Source organism: Macaca mulatta, chromosome 12, assembly GCF_049350105.2.
Source record: "Macaca mulatta isolate MMU2019108-1 chromosome 12, T2T-MMU8v2.0, whole genome shotgun sequence".
Classification (NCBI taxonomy): domain Eukaryota; kingdom Metazoa; phylum Chordata; class Mammalia; order Primates; family Cercopithecidae; genus Macaca; species Macaca mulatta.
Window position 1 is genome coordinate 8,083,596 of NC_133417.1, and position 20,209 is coordinate 8,103,804.

At 45.0% G+C, this 20,209-nt stretch overlaps 1 protein-coding gene across 1 annotated transcript in view; it reads right to left on the bottom strand.

Annotated features, from left to right (window-relative positions):
• LOC144333589 (uncharacterized) overlaps positions 1-20,209 on the bottom strand; it is a 193,556-nt gene that overhangs the window by 48,209 nt on the left and 125,138 nt on the right. Inside the window, exon 4 of the mRNA XM_077958201.1 lies at positions 6,027-6,115. Within this exon, the coding sequence (XP_077814327.1) occupies positions 6,027-6,115 (89 nt within the window). The remainder of the gene's footprint in view (positions 1-6,026; positions 6,116-20,209) is intronic.

Here is a 20,209-nt window from a genome sequence, read left to right on the forward strand (position 1 = left end):
CACGGCCTTTGCCCAGCTGTGTCCTCTGCCCTATGGGATGCACCTCTGCTCTATGTGGCTCCCTCCCACCCTCACTCAGGTCTGGGCCCAAATGCCCTGAGCCCCTGAGCCCCACCGCAACCCCACTGTACCCTGGCTCTGCGGTTCTGCTTCTTCATGATGTGCGTCTTCCAACAGCAGACGGGGAGTCCTGCAGGTGCCACCTGCACCCCACTAGAACATGTTCTGGGAGGGCATGAATGTGGACCTCTAGTTCAGTGCTGTGCGCCAGCATCCAGAGCAGGACTGGAACCCAGGGCAGGCACCTGGCTGCTAGTTGTTGAATAAGTGCAGTAATGAATGACAATGAAAACACTGTGTAGAAACACTGGCTGAATAGTGCCTAGAAAGAAAACGTCTCAAATGCCTACATTAGCAATGGAAAAAAAAAAAAAACCACTGCTAATTAATGAACTAAGCATCTAATTCAAGAAACAATGAAAGCAATGCATCTAACTTATAGAAAAAGTAAAGGAAAATAATAAAAAACATAAGATAAAAAACATGGGATGAGAGCATCAAGCAAAACAGAAGTTCATTCTTTGAAAAGCGCTGTTCAATAATACCTTCTGCAACGTGAAGACGTTCTGTGCTAACGCAGCGGCCACTGGCCACGTGTGTAGTAAGTACTTTAAATGCGGCTAATCCTCTGACTGAGGATCTAAATTTTTAATAGTATTTAAGTTTAATTTTAATCCATCTAAATGGCCATATAAGGCTAGTGATACTGCGTTTGACAGCACAGTTCTAGAATATTTCAATACAGTGTTCCCAAGTTGACATGCATAATCATTATTGTGGGAACATAATGAGGGATAACTAGATATACCCTAAATGACTACCAGCAGTAAAAGGCATTAATACATTGTGATAGATTCAGGCAATATAAAATTATTTAAAGTTAAAAATGATTTACTAGAGCCGTGCAGTTGAGTGATGTACAAATGCTAATGCTCAACTGTTTCAAACCTACAATAACAGCGGTTTCAAGGATTTCAGCCTAATACACTTATAAATATATTTCAATTCCAAAAATATTCAATTCTGTGTCAAAACCAAATTACATAATCATATTTAGAGTATCATGTTACTAAATATTATTTAGAGTAACATTTTAAAACTCTACAAATTAGTATTTTATGTTTTGAGCATGGGAATAGATGCAGAACAATTGTTTATTGATATTTGACACAAACGTTCCTATCTCTGGATGAGGGACACGGATGCCCTCAAGGAGGGGTATGCAAGGCCCTCTGCTTAAAAATGTGAAGCCAACGGACAACATATTCAAACTTGCTAAAGCTGGTGGTGAGGAAATGGGTGTTCATTATATTATTTTATATAATTTCTCATGTAGTAAGAAGGAGACAGCAGGAAAGAGAAGGAAAATAAATCAAGTCTCCAGTGCTCTGTTTCCTAAGCCTCTGCTTTGGAAATTCCGGCTTCCCAGAGCAGACTTCCCGGAGCCCCTGACTGGTTGCAGCACAGGAGGCCTGTGCCTTGCAGAGGCAGCAGGCACAGGTAGCCAGGAACACGGCCTCATCTTGCCCGGCTGCTGTAGAATGGGACCCTTTTGGTGCCAGGAGGGCATGAGGAAGCATCAAGGAGAGCGTAGACAGGCTGCAAATCTCTTAGTGTCCCCTCGCAGTCTCCCTGGAAGACTACAGTGAGGGTCTCAGGTCACCTGGCTGAATCTCACATCACAGTGAGCAGCGTAGCTGGGCCTGCCACCACCGTGGAGTGAAGGACTCTCATAAATGGCCTGGAATCATCATCCTATCATATAATGCACACACCAGCCAGGAAGGTCCAACGCACATCTTGTTACTTTCAGGAAATCACTTTCTACCCTGCAAACCTCTCCCTTCTCCAAAGCCCATGTGTCTGCCCCATCCCCACTTATCAAAGGCAACTGGCCCCATCCACCTCACTGCCTGGCACATGCATCCAGCACAGGGCAACCTCCCCTGCTGTGACGGGGCTTATGTCACCACTCTGCCTGTCCCTTTGGTGTAGTTTTCCTTGCTCTTGTTTTCTCTGGGAGGGGAGGTCTCACACAGGTGGACCTTAGATTATCGTCCTGCAGTGAGGGAGCTGCTGGGACAAGGCTTCTTCAGCTGAACCCCAGATGGAACCAGCTGGCTCAGTGCCAGGCAAGGAGGAGCTTCAGTCTCCCTTTCTGTGGCAGAGCCTGTGCCTGGGAGTTCATGGCATGAAGGGACGGAACCAAATGAGGGTCCCCCAAGGTGGCAAATCCCCAAGAAACAAGAAGGAGAAGCTGACTGAACACGTGCACCCAGCTTCTGCTCCCAAATGTACCAGTTAGATAATTCACTCCTCCTTCCCTCACAGAGTGTGGGGGCAGAGAGGAGGCCCTTCTGCATGGAATGAACAACAAAGAGCTTCCCCTTATTTATGTTGCTTTGGTATTTGTTGTTAACTATTATGACCAGCAAATGTGCTAGGCCATTTGTATTCACTTCTCCTTTTGCCCTCCCCTCGGTAGCATGAGGTATGAACTTTCCTTAGAATAGAGATGACAGTAACAGTGGATATCAGAGCTGTGCTTAAAATCCAAGTCCAACTTGGAGCCAGAGCTTCTGCCAGAGAGCAGACTGCGCTGTGACTGCAGGTGTGAGGAGCGGAAGTGAGGGCCTGCGGGCCCTGGGTGCAGACCCCATGCGTGGGCCTGGACCCAGCTCTGTTCCTGGGATTGCGGGTGGGCTGGATCCTAGGGGTGGGAATCCCACTGCCAACAGTCATGGATGGGCCTGCCCTGAACCCTGTGAATGCAGCTGTAGGGGAGGGGACCGGGAAGGGAGGAAGAGGCTGCTAGCTGATCTCGGTATAGGACTCTCACCATGATTCCGGTCTCTCTGGAGACACGTCAGCACTGGGTGGGATGTCAGGGCAAAGCTGACACTGTTCTCTCCCCACAGTCAACTCCACCAAGGGTCAGTTGTTCTGGTGGAGCGACTGTGTGCCCAGAGTTTAAGATAAATTATCCCACAACAAGTCTGTTTAATGAGCACAGACATTTGGTTTAGAGCATAATGAAAATAAATCTGCAAAGCGTTGTCAGTTGATTTCCCCATTTAGGGTCTGTCCTATTAGCGTGGCTTTCTGGTTTACAAAATAAGCCTACATGAAGGCACACTTAGAACCTCCTGAAAAATCTTTGTTCCCTTTTGTTGTTGATTTAAAATATGGCTTTCCTTATTCTTCCTCAGCACCCTGGTGCAGAATGCAACGTGCTCCTAACCCCATACTGTCTGCTCAGCCTGCTGGACGACAAGAATGAAAGCGTGGACTCTGCCAGTCACTGGGCAGGTTCAGAGAATGCTGTCGGGGCAATCCTGGCATGGGTTGCTGCCTTCTAGAACCTGCGTGTGGATTCAGATGTCACTGTCGCTCAGGATTTTGGCAGGAGAGCTAATTATGATACAAGATACACAGAAAGAAAGTATACCTCTCTCTTCACAGCCAAGCACAAGGCTGCAATGTACAAGGGACACAGATCTGACTGCTGAACTCCTTACATTTTATGCACAAAATGTCTCCCTTCTCAGATTTAAAAAAAGAAAAGAAAAGTAAGTGGGCTGGGCACAGTGGCTCATGCCTGTAATCCCAGCATTTTGGGACACCAAGGCAGATGGATCGCCTGAGGTCAGGGGTTCAAACCCAGCCTGGCCAACATGGTAAAACCCCGTCTCTACTAAAAATACAAAAAATTAGCTGGGCGTGGTGGTGTGCACCTGACATCCCAGCCACTCGGGAGGCTGAGGCAGGATAAATGATTGAATCTGGGAGGCGGCGGTTGCAGTGAGCCATGATTGTGCCATTGCACTCCAGCCTTGGTAACAGAGCGAGACCCCATCTCGAAATAAATAAGTAAGTGACGATTTATTTATTTCCACAAATTATGCCAGAGGTGGGGGATGGGAGCATGCCAAGGTTGTGCCCCCCACTCTATTTTCTAACTCCTATATAAGGACTTTCAAAGGGAGAAAAGTGGAAAGAACTTGAAAGCAAACACCTGGATACCTGTCTTAGTTCATTTTCTGCCACTGTAACAGAATACCACAGACCGAGTGATTTACAATGAACATAAATTTATATAGCTCATGATTCTAAAGGCTGGCAAGTCTAGGAGCATGGTGCTGGCATCTGGTGAGGGCCTTCCTGCTGAGTCATGACAGAGCAGAAAGTATCAGATGACTAGAGAGCAATAGCATGCATGACAGCTCAGCTGTCTCTCCCTCTTCTTATAAAGCCATCAGTTCTAATGAACTTTTTAAATCCTAATTACCTCCCATGACCCCACCTCCAATCAACATTTGATTTCAGGGATTAAATTTCCAGTACATAAAACTTGGAGGACACATTCAAACCAGAGCATTCTTCCCTCACCCCTAAAATTCATGTCCTTCTCACATGCAAAATACATTCACCCCATCCCAATAGCTCCAATGTCTTGACTCCTTCTGGCATCAACTTAAACGTTCAAAGTTCAGAATCTCACTTGAGTCAGATACGTGTGAGACTCAAGGCATGATTCATCCCATGGCAAATCCCATCCAGCTGTGAGCCTTTGGAATCAAAAGGAGCTGTCTACTTTCAAAATACAATGATGGGACAGGCATGGGATAGATGTCACTATTCAAAATGGAGTAACAAGAAGAACAGATAACTGGTCCCAAGTCCAAAACCCAATTGGGAAAATAATATTAAGTCTCAAGACTCCAGAATATTCTTTCACTCCATGTGCTGCCTCCCAGACACACCAGTAGAGGGGTTGGGCCCTCAACGCCTTAGGCAGCTCCACCCCTGTGGCTTTGGTGGGCTCAGTCCACACTTCAGTGCTTCCAGGCTGGTGTTGCATGCTGGGAACTCTATAGTTGTGGGGTCTTGGTAGTGGTCCCAACTCTGTAGCTCCATTAGGCATTGCCCTAGTAGGCACTCTCTGGGGTGGCTCCACCCCTGCCACAAGTCTCTGCATGGGCCCCCAGGTTGTTTGGTATATCCTATGAAATCTCAGTGGAAGCTGCTGTGCCTCCACAGCTCTTGCATTCTGCAGAATTAGCACACCATGGACTTCACCAAGATTTATGACTTGTACCTTGGAGGGTAGTGGGTCGAGCTGCACCCAGACTCACTAGAACCACAGCTGGGGCAGCCAAGATTACTGCACCAGAATACAGGGAGCATGGACTGGACTCAAGCTGTAGTTCAATCCCTGAAATTGCATGCGCTGGAAGTTTAATGGCTGAATTCATGTTGATTGGAGGGGGGCCATTGAGAGGTCATTAGGACTTTAAAAGATCATTAGGCTGAAACCCTGGTGATGGAACTGCTGGTTTCATAAAAAGAGGAGGAGACACCTGAGCCATTATGCACAGTGTTGCACTCAAAGATCTCTAAAATGCCTTTGAGTTTTTCTCCCGTTGTTTTGATGAATAGCCTCTGGCTTTGTTCTATCCACACTAGTCTTCTTATCAGTCAGTCACTTGGTCACACTCTTGGTTTCCTCTGCTGAAAATGCTCTTTCATTCTCTACCACATGGACAGGCTGCATTTTTTCCCCCAAATCTTTATATACTGCTTCCCTTTTAATTATACATTCCATTTTAAGTCATTTTTTAACTCCCACATCTCACTGTCTACAGTTAAAAGTAACCATGCAGCAGTTTGAATGCTTTGCTGCTTAGATAGTTCTGCTAGATATGCTAGTTCATCACTCTTCAGTTCTACATTCCATAAAGCTCTTAAACGCGGACACAATGCAGCCAAGGCCTTTGCAACTGTCTAACAAGAATGGCAAGAATGGCCTTCACCCTAGTTTCCAATACCTTGTTACTCAGATCCATCTGAGACCTCAGCAGAATGCCCTGTACTGCCGAGATTCCTATCAACATTTTGGTCATGGCCACTTAATCTCTAAGAAGATTCAGGCTCTTGCTGATACTGGATATAAAGGAAAAGTTTACCTCTTACAGTTCTGGAGGCTGTGAAGTCCAAGATCAGGTGGCTGTCTGGTCAGCTTCTGGGGAGGGCTTTGTGCTGCATCATGATAGGGCTGAAAGCAAAACAGTAAGAGAACATGGCATGTGTGTCAACTCAAGTCCCTCTCCTTCATGCTGATGGCTTTATTTAATTCTAATTAACTCCCCAAAACCCCACCTTTGATCAACATGGGATTTTGAGGATTACATTTTCAACACATGAAATTTGGGAGATACATTTATACCACAGCATTATCACCTAACCTCTACAATCAGTAGTTTGCTTTCTTTGTTTTAGTCAGTTTCTATCCATCCATCAAATCATCTTATTTTCAATCCTTTTCAAGGCAAGTTTCAGACATCCTGACAGAGCATCCCAAATACTTCAGCACATGTATTATTAACTAGCACGGTACATGAGTTCATGGTTCTTGTTTCTATAGGTACAATTTATACAAAGTGGAATACACAGACCTTCCATGTAGCGTTGCATGTGTTCTGTAAAATGTGCATACCTGTGCAAGACAAAACCTCTTCAAGATGTAGAACATGACTCCACCCCAGGAAGTACCCCCGCCCCGTGCATCCATCCTCACCCTCATCTCCAAAAAGGCTGCTCTCCACGGTTTGATGTTTTCAGAACAAAGAGTGTTTTCCTTCTTTCAGAATTTCACATGAGAAGTTATACTCTGCATGGTCTTCCATGTACAGTTTGATTTATTCAGTATTATGGTTTTGAGACTCTTTCACATTGTTGTATGTAAACACAGTTTGTTCCTTTTAATTTCTGAGTCATACTTTATTTTATGAATAGACTACAGTTTACTTATTCACTCTCCTGTTGATAGATACCTGTGATGTTTCTATTTTTTTTTTTTTGCTATTTTGAATACATGTAACAAAAATTCCTGTATAAGGCTTTTTTGGGGGACATGTTTTTATTTTTCTTGGATAAAAGAGATTCCAAACACATTTATGTAGCCTCCATGAAAGGCCCCACAACAGAGTATGGAGTGTGTCATAATAGAAATCAGGGCTATTTCTGACGGATTTATTTATTTCTGGCTGGGGCCACAGTGCTGCAGGGAGCTAGACTCACCTCTACCTCCTCACCCCTTCCCCAGGACACCTAGAATTTGCTGGAAAGAGTTGGACAGGAATGGAGTCAGAGTTTCATCTTTTCTGACTGTGAGGAAGTGACTGCTTTTTTCTTTAGCCTGTGTCTGTGGACTGGCTGGTGACATGCCACTCCAGGCAGGCAGCTGGGACCCTAGCAATGGAGCCTTACGTCCCCAGTCAGTGTGGCGTGTCAGAGATTTCTGATCCAAAGAAAACCCTGCCACCTGAGTCCATCAGAGTTTAAAGGGTTAGGTCCCAGTCCAGCTTTCTGACCCAACATATACCCCGCCATTGACTCCGTGGGTTCAATATACGTCCCCAGGAGCAAAACCAAGAATAAACAACCTTAACCAACTCTATCTTAACTACAGAAAAGTTATTACATGTATACAAAATAAAACCCTTAGAGCAGAAACAGTGTACAAATCAGTACATGCACCATCCGCCATCTGATCCCCAAACACTCCTTTTTCTAACCCTACACCCCAAACTCCATGTCTTGGAAAACAATAATTGTTTATTATTATCCCTCACAGCTCTGTGGACTAATTGGGCCTAGTGAGAGGTTCTGTCTCTGGGTCTCTCAAGTCATTTACATCAGATGGTGTTTGGCCTGGAGTCATCCAAAAGGCTGGCTCACTCACAGGTCTAGACATTGATGCTGGCACCTCAGTAGGGGACGCTGGGTACAATGCTTACATGGGCCCTCCCTGTGTGGCCGTGGCTTCCTCCTGGCTTGGCAGCTGGGTTCCAAGAGCAAGCATCACGAGGAAGAGAGAGCCAGGCTGAAGCAGTAATTCTTTTTATGACCCAGCCTTGGAAGTCACCCAGTGCCTTCCAACACATTCTGTTCAGTTGAGAGGAATTACCAAGGCCAGGCCACACTCAAGGAAAGAGGACTCAGGCTCCACTTCTTGCTGGGAGCACGTCAAATAATTTTTAGATGTGGTGTGAAGTCATCACAGTTTTTAAAAAAGCCCTATGCACTGTACCGCCATAGGAAAGCAACACAGAGCCAGGTGCTTGGATGTCCATGCTTAGAGAATGAATGTGTACATGCTTAGAGACCCTGACCTGCAGCTATCACCAGAGCTGTGTTTCCTGTAAGATTCGACAGGATGCAGGGATGCTGTGAAACACAGCCACCGCCCTTGGCTGCTCGGTCTGTCTGGGCATGTGCTGTGCTCACTGTCCCTATCACTAATAAGCGAAAAGGGGTCCACATCACTCCCCACTTGCCTTTGTTCTCACAGCAACATGGAGTGGGACAAGGGAGCCTCTGGCATCCTTGGCGAGGGCAGTGGTCAGTAAGCCTAAGAATGTGCTAAGTGGTTGTTGGAGTTGATGTTCTCTGCAACCCCTGAGGAAAAGAAGGTTGTGGCTGGCAGTGTCTGAGAGCAGGATGTGAGTCAGATCTAAAAGAACAGATCCCTACTGTCACTTTCGATATTCCCTAACTCCCTAACCCTAAATCTAATTCACGAGGCAGGACTTCCCCCAGTAAAAGGAGCCGCTTGCTAAGACAACAACAGCAAATGCCTGTGTCCTGTGTGGCCAGTTCCCTCCCTCTGGGTCCCTGGTAGATACGACTAGCTGAAAAGGTCATTGTTTTCTTGCTATGCCTGAAAGTGTGTGTGTGTGTGTGTGTGTGTGTGTGTGTGTGTGTGTGTGACTATGGACAGAAAAGTCAATGGCAAAAAGAAAGCACCTATGGCACTGGGCAAGCAACGTAACTTTTCTGAGTACCAGGTTGCTTTCCTGTGAGAGAATACTAATGTCTGCCTGTGGACTTCTGCGAATTGAATGCCTCCCTAGAGGATTGTGAAGCAGGAGCTGTTGTTATTTGTGATGAGCACTGCATGGCAAGGCGGGCAGTGGGAGCCCCGCCGCAGGCTTCTGTAAAGACAGTTGCTGGCTGAGCGCTCCCAGCGTGGCGGCAGCTGGCACGTCTTGTCCTCTAGGGTGTTGGGACCCAATGTACCATCCAAGGCTGGGCTGGCAGCTTCTCTGTCTATTCTTCAGTCGAATAAATGTCTTTCTTGTCTTAATTACCTCCTTGGGGGCTGAGTATGCCGGTTCTCAAGCTAAAGGGCTAGAGCATTGGAAAGTGGGATTTGTAATAAAAAAGCAACTGCAGCCTTCAAGTGGTACTTCTTCCTGATAATGAAGGCTCTATGCATGCTCTCGCCTCGTTAATAACTTCTACCCGGGTCCTGCTCTCCTCTCACTGTCTTTTTAGGAGATTTTGTTGCAAAGCATTTTCCACAGAAGTAGAACTGAGACAAAAACAAAGAATGTACTGACACAGTGTTCCTTTCAGGGTAGGTGTGGGGAGGGGATAGAGAAGGAGAGGAGAAACTAGCTTGCAAGCTCCAGGTTTGTTTTTGTCTTTTTTATTATACTTTAAGTTCCGGGATACATGAGCAGAACGTGCAGGTTTGTTACATAGGTATACACGTGCCATGGTGGTTTGCTGCACCCATCAGCCCGTCATCTACATTAGATATTTCTCCTAATGCTGTCCCTCCCCCAACCCCCCACCCCACGACAGGCCCCAGTGTGTGATGTTCCCCACCCTGTGTCCAAGTGTTCTCATTGTTCAACTCCCACTTACGGGTGAGAACATGCAGTGTTTGGTTTTCAGGGGTTCCTGTGCTAGTTTGCTGAGAATAGTGGTTTCCAGCTTCATACATGTCCAGGCAAAGGACATGAACTCATCCTTTTTATGGCTGCATATGGCTCCATGGTGTTTGTGCCTCATTTTCTGTATCCAGTCTATCATTGATGGGCATTTGGGTTGGTTCCAAGTCTTTGTTATTGTGAACAGTGCTGCAATAAACATCTGTGTGCATGTGTCTTTATAGTAGAATGATTTATAATCCTTTGGGTATATACCCAGTCACGGATTGCTGGGTCAAATGGTATTTCTGGTTCTAGATCCTGTCTTCCACAATGGTTTAACTAATTTACACTCCCACCAACAGTGTAAAAGCGTTCCTATTTCTCCACATCCTCTCTAGCATCTGTTGTTTCCTGACTTTTTAATGCTCGCCATTCTAACTGTTGTGAGATGGTATCTCATTGTGGTTTCGATTTGCACAAGCTCCAGGTTTTTAAGGGACCATGACTGAGAAAATGACAAGCACAGTGAGAGGAGGCCCGGCCAGCAGGACCACTGCTGCTGGGAATCCGTCCCACCTGTGAGCCTGCACACTCAAAACCCATCTGATCTGATCTCCAGTGAGCCACAGGAGTACTCGTGGAAACCTTCTAGGCCGTTTAATCCACTGGCCTCTTTCAACAGATGCAGAACCCAAGGTTACTTACCCAACTTGAGTGAGGCATGTGGTCTGGAAACCAACTCTCCAGACGCCAAATGTAGGAAAGAGACTCGAAGACAGTAAAAAGAGCTAACATTTTAAAAGTATTTACTTTTTCCGAGTACTGCATTAAACATATGAGACCACGTAAGTTATTTTAAGAACTCTAGGCTGGGTGTGGTTGGCTCATGCCTGTAATCCCAGCACTTTGGGAGGCTGAGGCGGGTGGATCATCTGAGGTCAGGAGCTCGAGACCATCTGGCCAACATGGAGAAACCCCATCTCTACTAAAAATACAAAAAATTAGCCAGGTGTGGTGGCAGGTGCCTGTAATCCTAGCTACTCGGGAGGCTGAGGCAGGAGAATCATTTGAACCTGGGAGGCAAAGGTTGCAGTGACCTGAGATCACGCCATTGCACTCCAGCCTGGCAACAAGAGTGAAACTCAGACTCAAAACAAACAAACTCTATATGGTAACCACATATGTTAACCTCATTTCACAGAGGAGAGACCTCAAACACAGAAAGTTAGAAACAATTGTCCATGTTTAGATGCCACAAATGAAGGTGACCAGGATGCCCCCAGTAATTTGTGTTAGAGCCTACACTTTTATCCACCATACTTTGATAATAGTCTAGTCATGATAGCAGTTGCTGTTACTGATATCCTGCTGTAGGACAGGCTGTGTACCAAGGGCCGTGCATGCACCATCCCATTCAGCCTCTACATCAGCCTTGTAACATCCGTCTTTCACAAATGAGAAGAACCATGACTCAATCATTAAATCCAGGACCCTCTTCTGCTTCCTTGTGCTCTTGAAGGTAGGGTGCCCTGGAGTGGCAAGGACATATATCTGACTGCTTTCCTTGCTTCGTCATTCTCAGCCAGTTGAATATAAATATCTCTATTACACAAACACTACTTTAAACCATTTTCAGTCTCCTGGGATCAAGGAAAGAAAAGTTTAAAATGTGGCACTACTTATCCAGTGTTTAGATGGTTTAAGGTCTTTCTAGATTTGACTTGGGATTCCAAAGAGGGTAATTACAGCCTGTTTGGCATATCAAGGAATGAGAAAAACTTATTGAACAGGGTAAGGACAGAAGTCTTCTGTTGTTTGTTTGTTTTGTTTTGTTTTAGATGGAGTCTCCCTCTGTCACCAGGCTGGAGTGCAGTGGCACGATCTCAGTTCACTGCAACCTCCGCCTCCCAGGTTCAAGTGATTCTCCTGCTTCAGCCTCCGAGTAGCTGGGACTATAGGCACACATCACCACGCCCAGCTAATTTTGTATTTTTAGTAGAGACGGGGTTTCACCGTGTTGACCGGGATGGTCTCAATCTCTTGACCTTGTGATCCATCCACCTCGGTCTCCCAAAGTGCTGGGATTATACGCGCGAGCCTTCTGTTTTATAATGAAGCATTTGGCTGGCCTTGTCCCCAGTTCCTGGTAGGTGTCCTCTATGTCCTTAGAATGATAGGAGTGTCTGTTATTCATGGCAAGCCCCTCAGATCACACCTGAGTTGAGTTTATGTTAATGAGGTGACTCAAGTGGGCATCAAAATACTTTCAGAAAGTGGGCTGACCATGCTGGACAGACCAACCATGTGATTAGAGACTGGGGTTTTGAGCCAGCTGATCTTGGCATGACCTCCCAGGAGAGGAGGGGGACTGGAGATTGAGTTTAATCATGTAGCCATGTAGTTTAAACATGTGTCCATGTAGTCAGGCCACGTAATTAAACTGCTGGGAAAACTGGTCCCTGAGGCTCAGGTGAGTTTGTCTGGTTGGTGATGTACACAGTCGTGCTGGGAGGGGTTACGTCCTGAAGACATGAAGCTTCACGTTCAGAACCCTCCAGAGTTCACCCGTGCAGTCTCCTTTTTCCTGGTTCAGGCTTGTATCCTTTGGCTACAATAAAACTAAGCACGTAAGCAAAGTGCTTCCCTGAGTTCTGCGAGCTGCTCTAGCATATTATCAAACCTTAGGAGGCAGTAGGAACACCCAAATTTGCAGCCAGTTCTCAGAAGTCAGCTGGTATCTGAAATGAAAGCAGTCTTCTGAGCCGAGCCTTTAACCTGTGACGTCCGTGCAAACTCTGAGTATGTGGTGTCAGAAATGCATTCTACCTATTTCTTCCCGAAGTGGAGATGTGCAAGAGCTTTTCAGAACAAAGGACAAAGACTGAAAGTTCCTTTGCCTTATCTCCTCCATCATCACAACAAAAAGAAGGCTACGAAGGACTCTGTGGGTTCAATACCCGCCAAGTAGTAAAATCAAGAATAAATAACCTTAACCAACTCTATCTTAGCTACAGACAAGTTATTACATGTATATAAAATAAAACCCTTAGAGCAGAAACAGTGTACAAATCAGTTTGCACCATCCGCCATCTGATCCCCAAACATTCCTTTTTCTAACCCTACACCGCAAACTCCGTGTCTTGGAAAACAATAATTGTTTATTATTATCCCTCACAGCTCTGTGGACTAATTGGGCCTAGTGAGAGGTTCTGTCTCTGGGTCTCTCGAGCCGTTTACATCAGATGGTGTTTGGCCTGGAGTCATCCAAAAGGCTGGCTCACTCACAGGTCTAGACATTGATGCTGGCACCTCAGTAGGGGACGCTGGGTACAATGCTTACATGGGCCCTCCCTGTGTGGCCGTGGCTTCCTCCTGGCTTGGCAGCTGGGTTCCAAGAGCAAGCATCACGAGGAAGAGAGAGCCAGGCTGAAGCAGTAATTCTTTTTATGACCCAGCCTTGGAAGTCACCCAGTACCACCACATTCTATTCAGCTTGCAAGCCGACGTGAGAATTCATGTAAAAAATGGATGGGAAGAGACAAACAGATTGCTTAGCACATAGAAGGTCTTCAGTAAAATATTGGAATACAAAAGCACTGCTCAACTCCCAAGGCATAGCCAACATTATGGCCCCATATGTTCTCCTAAAATTCTGCTTGCCAGAGACCTCCATGTGAGTTGAGTCACGCTGGGGCCCTGAGAGAGCCCGTCCATCAGGTGGAGGGACCCAGTGTCTGTTAGGGATGATGGGTTGTGTGAATCAGGAGGTCCTGTGTGACATGGAAGACAGCTGCTGCAGAGGCTTGCTGCGGGTGGGAGCCAGACTGCCAAGGGCATGAGGAGAGGGTGCTGAGGATGCAGATGAAGCTTGGCTGAGAGGAGAGCACAGTGGCAGGGTGGTGGCTTGAGAGGGGAGGAAGGTCAACTTTTAGTTCAAAAATTCCCAACTCAAAGATTGACTGGATCCAATGATAGTCAAGAGATTTCCACATGTGAAAGATTTTCTTTTATAATTCCCCAAATTGGTTTGTAATGAGGAGACTCAATCCTAGCCTCATGCAAATCTGGAGCACTTACATCTAATTCTTTGTTCCAGTTCCAAGGAAGAATGCATCAGTAAGTGTCACTTACTCATCACCTATCGCATGCCAGATATCTTATGTGCCTTATGCGTTAGGTAACGCAGCAGCTCCTCCAGGAAGGAATTCCTAGTTCCATTTTACAGGTGGTAACTCTGAGGCTCACAGAGTTCTCCTTATCTGCTCACATCCAAAAGGGAATTAGTGGTGGGCTCTGTTGGATGCCCTTTGATCTTTTCACTACCCCGCAATATTTCTGTAGACTTGGTGGAAGAAGATGTGGGTACCTAACCAAAGAATTCAGATTATTTAGTCCACAAGGAGGAGGCAGGAAAGAAGATTATAGAATTGTGCAGGACATAAAGAGGAGAACATGGATTTCAAGTTCATTTCTTGTCCCACATCTTAGGGTTTCTGTGGTAGTTCCAAACCTGTCAAAATGCTTATAACCAAGATATGCCAAAAGCTAGAAACTGTTAAGAGATTTAGCTAATTGACTAAACTAATTCAGAACTGAATTATCAGCAGCTGTTAAGAAGAATTCTGTTTGTGTGTCAGCTAGATCTCTGAGCTGTTGCAGTGAAGTCGTGAGCATCCTCGTGAGGCCTTACATAAACCACTCATGCGCCCTGCCCACACATGGGAGTATTAACTGACAGGACCAGTTCAATGCAGAGGCGGGGATTCCAAACCTAATCCACTCATGTGCAGCTGAAATGTTCTGGTATGTATATTTAAGAAGTAAAGAGAGTTAAGTATATGAGTATACTTCTATACTTAATATACTTAAGCATATTAAGTATGATATAGATGATTATATGTAAGTGTGGGAGTGAATATTTAATGATTTTCATGTCTAATGCTAGCTTTCTATAAACTTTGTTCTGTCATGCAGGTTTGGGGGGAGCTGGCTGACAAATCCCATTTTAATCATCCCCAGTCATGATCAGTCATGGGATTTGGTTCCAAAGTGGTATGAAGTGAGGAGAGACTACACACTGAGGTTGGAGGAGGAGCCAAAAGTTACGTGGAAGGCCGGGAGCAGGACTGTGAACCAGATAGGACGTTGTCTTAGGCAGGAAACAGGACCCAGAGTGGGAGGCAGGTGGGACTAGGAAGAAGCAGCTGGGAGGGTGCTTCAGGGGTGTAGGGCTGGTTCCATGGGCCCAGCTTCGTAGCCTGGATCTCCCTCACAGCTGCCGAGTGAGTGTGGCCACCTTGCTCCAGCTACAGCATCCCATTCATTCGAACACGCTGCCTCCCTCACCCTTTTCTGCATTTGAAATATGTCTTTCTTCTATAATAATCATGATTTTTGTTTCTTAACAGTTCATAAAACAGATGTCTTAGTTAATAGTGTCAATTTCAATAAACAGAATCTGAGCCTTGATTTTATTGTATGTAAAATGCTGAAGATGATACTTAACTCACAGAATCCATAAGAGAAAAAGCAAGATAACATGTATGAGATAATACATATGCCAACAAAACATAGATGTTATTATTAAGTATTACATATTATAATCATTGAGTATCTGCAATTGGTGTGTCAGACTAGCTTAAAACCCACAGTGCTGAGAGCGATAATTTTTAACAAATTTACTGTTAACCTAAACTTTTGCTTTGTGACTCTTGAACACAGTCAGTTATCCATTGGGTTGACACATGGTCTCCATCTTCCATGCATCCATCCATCCATCCATCCATCCGTCCATCCATGCATCCATCCATCCATCCATCCATCCGTCCATCCATCCGTCCAGTCACTCCATTAATGCTTGTTATCTTTTCACTTTCTTTTTACATTTTACTCCAATATGCTTCTTCCTCTAAAGTCATTCCTTAGGAGTGCATTTCCATTTCCTAATGAGAAGAAACAGCCCCCTCCTGCCTAACCTCTCTTGGCCCTCACAGACTGTTATTTTATCACCCTCTTTCTTCTATCACCCTCCAGATTGAATGAAGCCCCTTTGTTTCACTTTCTTGGAGAGGTCTTCTCTCACAGCCTATTTCTCATTTAAAAAAATAAGCCCTTGGAGTAAAGGTGAGGAGAAGTAATATCAGTAGCAGCTCTTCGCTGGGGGGAAGCACCTAGTCCTCTGGACTTCCTTCCCTGAGCTCCAGGGAAGCTCGGCAAGAGAGCTGCAGGTTAATAGCCTGGCGGAGGAGGCAGCTGAGTGTCGCTCAAGAGTGTTATTACCTGGGGAAATGCAAAGAAATTAGAGAGATCCCCCTTTCACCTGTCTGTCTAAGTTCTGAAAACTGCCCAACACAGAGACCTTCCATGATGGGAAAGGATGTGTAGGATGCATTTGACATTTGCAGAGAAGGGCTTTTATTCCCTTTTTCAAAATCCAGCAATTAAGCCTTTCCTCCAGGGCTCTTTCCTGCATTCTTACTTTGAAAGTATTAAATGCTGTCTGCTCCTCACTTGCTGGGGCAACATACAGAGGTAAGAGAAAACTCTTACATGAGCTACCTCTGTCACTGCAGCACTCAGAGCCCATTTGCAACCACATCACACCCCCACATTACAGACAGAGCTGTGTTAGCACTGGGAAGTTTGGAAGGGCCTCATCGAGGGGTTCCCAGCCTGTGCCTCCTTGGCACATGGCTCTGTGGAATAAATATAAGCTCTATACTCAAGTGAAGTTGAGATGTTGGGATATGTGTAATTCCACAGGCATTTTTTTTTTTTTCTGCAGACATTTCTCAAGCTGTTAATATGCTGGCATTCATTTTAAATCTCCAGGAAGAAAATATAATTAAAATATTTCATACATGTATTTGAACCTTGAATCTTCTGGTACTCCTATCAGCATTTCCTAAAAGCAATGTGGCAGGAAAGGGAGTGTTGTAGGTACTGTTACAAACCAATGCTCATAGATGGAGAAGCTGCAGCCTGACCTTTGAGAAGGAGCCAAGGTCACATGGGAAAAGCATGACATGGCATTGGGAGAACCCAGGTCTCTTGTCTTCCTGCACAGCCACTGTGGAAATCTGCTTCTTGTCAAACGTATTACCAATATGTTTTACTGCTAAGATAAAAGAAATCCAGAGGAATAGGAACACGTCCTCTCTCTTCTGCGATATGCCACTGTGGTCAAGAAAATAGAGATGGGCTGGGCACGCTGGCTCACACCTGTAATCCCAGCACTTTGGGATGCTGAGGTGGGCAGATCACAAGGTCAGGAGTTCGAGACCAGCCTGACAAACATGGTGAAACCCCGTCTCTCCTAAAAATACAAAAATTAGCCGGGTGTGGTGGCAGGTGCCTGTAGTCCCAGCTACTCAGGAGGCTGAGGCAAGAGAATCGCTTGAACCCGGGAGGCGGAGCTTGCAGTGAGCCGAGATCACACCACTGCACTCCAGCCTGGGCGACAGAGAGAGACTCCATCTCAAAAAAAAAAAAAAAAAAAAAAAAAAAAAAAAAAAAAGAAAAGAAAAGAAAAGAAAAAAGAGATGGAGCAAACAAACGAGAAAGAAGAAATAATTCTCTTAGTCTCTCTTTACTGAAAACTGTCAGGCCTTCTTGCTCTCCTTCCCAACCCTTTCAGCTGGCCAGAATCAAAGTGCAGGTCCCTTCCAACGGAACTCTAGAAATTATTTCCTAGTCAGTTGCTTTGGTTTCTGTTTTTTCTATTTCCAATTCTTCCTGAATACCACAATAATAACAGCTAACATTGATGAAGCACTTACGGCTGACAGGACTGTTCTGTGAGCTTCCAATGTATCATCTCAGTCCTCTCAACAGCCCTTTGACGTAGATGCTTTTATTCATTTTATGGTACCTATGACTGTACAGAAGCATACAGAATTTTAGTCAATTGACCAAGCTCACAAGTATAGTAAGAGGCAGAGCTAGGATTCAAATCAGAACAGTCCAGTGCTCTGGTTCATGAAACATTTAACTTTAGCCTTCCTCCGGTTTGACTTTCTTCAGGCCTGTCTTCTGCTGAAGAACCACCTTCCATGGCTCCCTATTGCCTGCGGATGTCTCAGTGGCCTTGTTGGCTCTCCACACCTGGGCCAGCCATCCGCTCCTAGCCTGTGTCCATGTGCCCTGTCTGAATCCCTCCCCGAAGCCAGGGCACTCATTACCTAGTTTGCTTCCTCTCCTCTCTCCCGCTGGGCACAGTTTCCTTTCTACCTTCTTGAAATCGCCTCTGACAACCCTAGCTCACATCAACATTGTCCTTTTCTGAAATCCCCTGGTGCCTGAAAAAAATGGATAGTTCTTTTTGTTTTGCCCTCATAATGTCACATCCACTCATCTCGGCAATTTAGCCACTTTTTTTTTTTTTTTTAACATCTGTCTTCCTCAAACTAGACTCTACCCATCATGTGTCTAGTGGAGAGGAGGCACTCAGAATGTGTGCGCTGAATAAATCGTGAGCTGCTGTAGAGTGTCTCACCTGACACTCGTGTGATGTCATACTGTATCACCTGAAGGGATTCACAGTGGGGACAGCACCGCAGTGGCACAGATGACGGTGACAGCGACGCTATGATGATCATGATGGCAATGATCATCCACAGCAGACATAGCTGTCATCATTGTCTTTTATGATGGGTGGCTCATGGCTGGCCTGAGGTGCACAGACAGGCCATATACATATTTTACAGATGATGGCACTGAGTCCGTGAAACTATACCTGACTTGCTGATGTAGATGAATAGAGAGCCAAGGCTTGAACACCAAATTGTCTGGACATCCCCAGGTGCTTCTTGCTCTCTGAGACACTGCTTTTCAAAGACAAGCATTGCTCAACAATGTCTCATGTCACTTCTGGTTTTTTTGGTGGGAGGTGTAAAATACACATGACATAAAATTCAACATTTTAAACGTCTTTTGATTGTGGTAAAATACACATAGCATCAAATTTGCCATTGTAACCATTTTTAGGCATACCGTTTTGTGGCATTAAGTTAATTCTCATTCATTGTGCAACCATTACCACCATCCATTTTCAGACCTTTTCATCTTCCCCAGGTGAAACTGTACACCCATTAATTCCTAACTTCCTGTTTCTCCCTTCCACAAGCGCCTGGAAACCCCATTCTTTCTGTCTCTATGACTGGTCTTATTCCAGGTACCTAATAGAAGTGGAACCATACAATATCTGTCTTTGTTACTTAGCATAACATCTTTGAAGTTCTTCCATGTTGTAGTGTGTGTTTAGCTTCGTTTTTAAGGCTAAACAGTGTTTCACGGTAGATATCTGCAGGCAGTAGGTAGCCATGGAGGGTTTTTCAGTAGAAGACAGGCCTGAAGAAAGTCAAACTAAAAGAAGGCTAATGTTCAATGTTTCATGGTCAGGAGCACTGGACGGTTTAGATTTAAATCCCAGCCTTGCCTCTTACTATACTTGTGAGCTTGAGCTTGGGCAATTGACTAAAATTCTGTGTGCTCCGTACAGTCATAGGTACCATAAAATGAATAAAAACATGTACGTCAAAGGGCTGTTGAGAGGACCGAGATGATACATTGGAAGCTCATAGAACAGTCCCGTCAGCCGTAAGTGCTTCATCAATGTTAGCTCTTACTATTGTGGTATTCAGGAAGAATTGGAAATAGAAAAAACGGAAACCAAAGCAACCGACTAGGAAATAATTTCTAGAGTTCCGTGGGAAGGGACCTGCGCTTTGATTCTGGCCAGCTGAAAGGGTTGGGAAGGAGAGCAAGAAGGTCTGACAGTTTTCAGTAAAGAGAGACTGGGGCATTATATATATACACATATACCACATTTTGTTTATCCATTCATTTGTCAATAGACACTTGAGTTGCTTCCACCTTTTGGCTCTTATGAGTGATGCTGCTATGACATGGGTATACGCATATCTATTTCAGCATCTGCCTTCACTTCTTTTGAATATATAACGAGAAATGGAATTGCCGGGTCATAGGTAATTCTATCTTCAATTTTTTGAGGTGTGTGGAAAATACACTGTTATCTATAGCCTCTGCAGCATTTCACATTCCTACCAGCAATGCGCAAGGGTTTCAGTGTCTTCACATCCTCACCGACATTTGTTATTTTGTTGTTTTTCATTTCGTAACAGCCATACTAAGGGGTGTGAACTGGTGCTGTATTATGGGTTTGACCATTTTAAAGTGTACAATTGAATACGTTCATATGCTGTGCAAATATCACCACCATCTAGTTCCAGAACACTTTCATGTCTTCCAAACAAAGCTCGGTACCTGTGAGCAGTCACTCTCCATTTCCTTAGCAATCACTAGTTTGCTTTCTGTATCTATGGATTTGCCTCTTCTGTATATTTCAAATAAATGGAATCATCTAATATGTTACCTTTGGTGTCTGGCTTCTTTTAATCAGCATAATA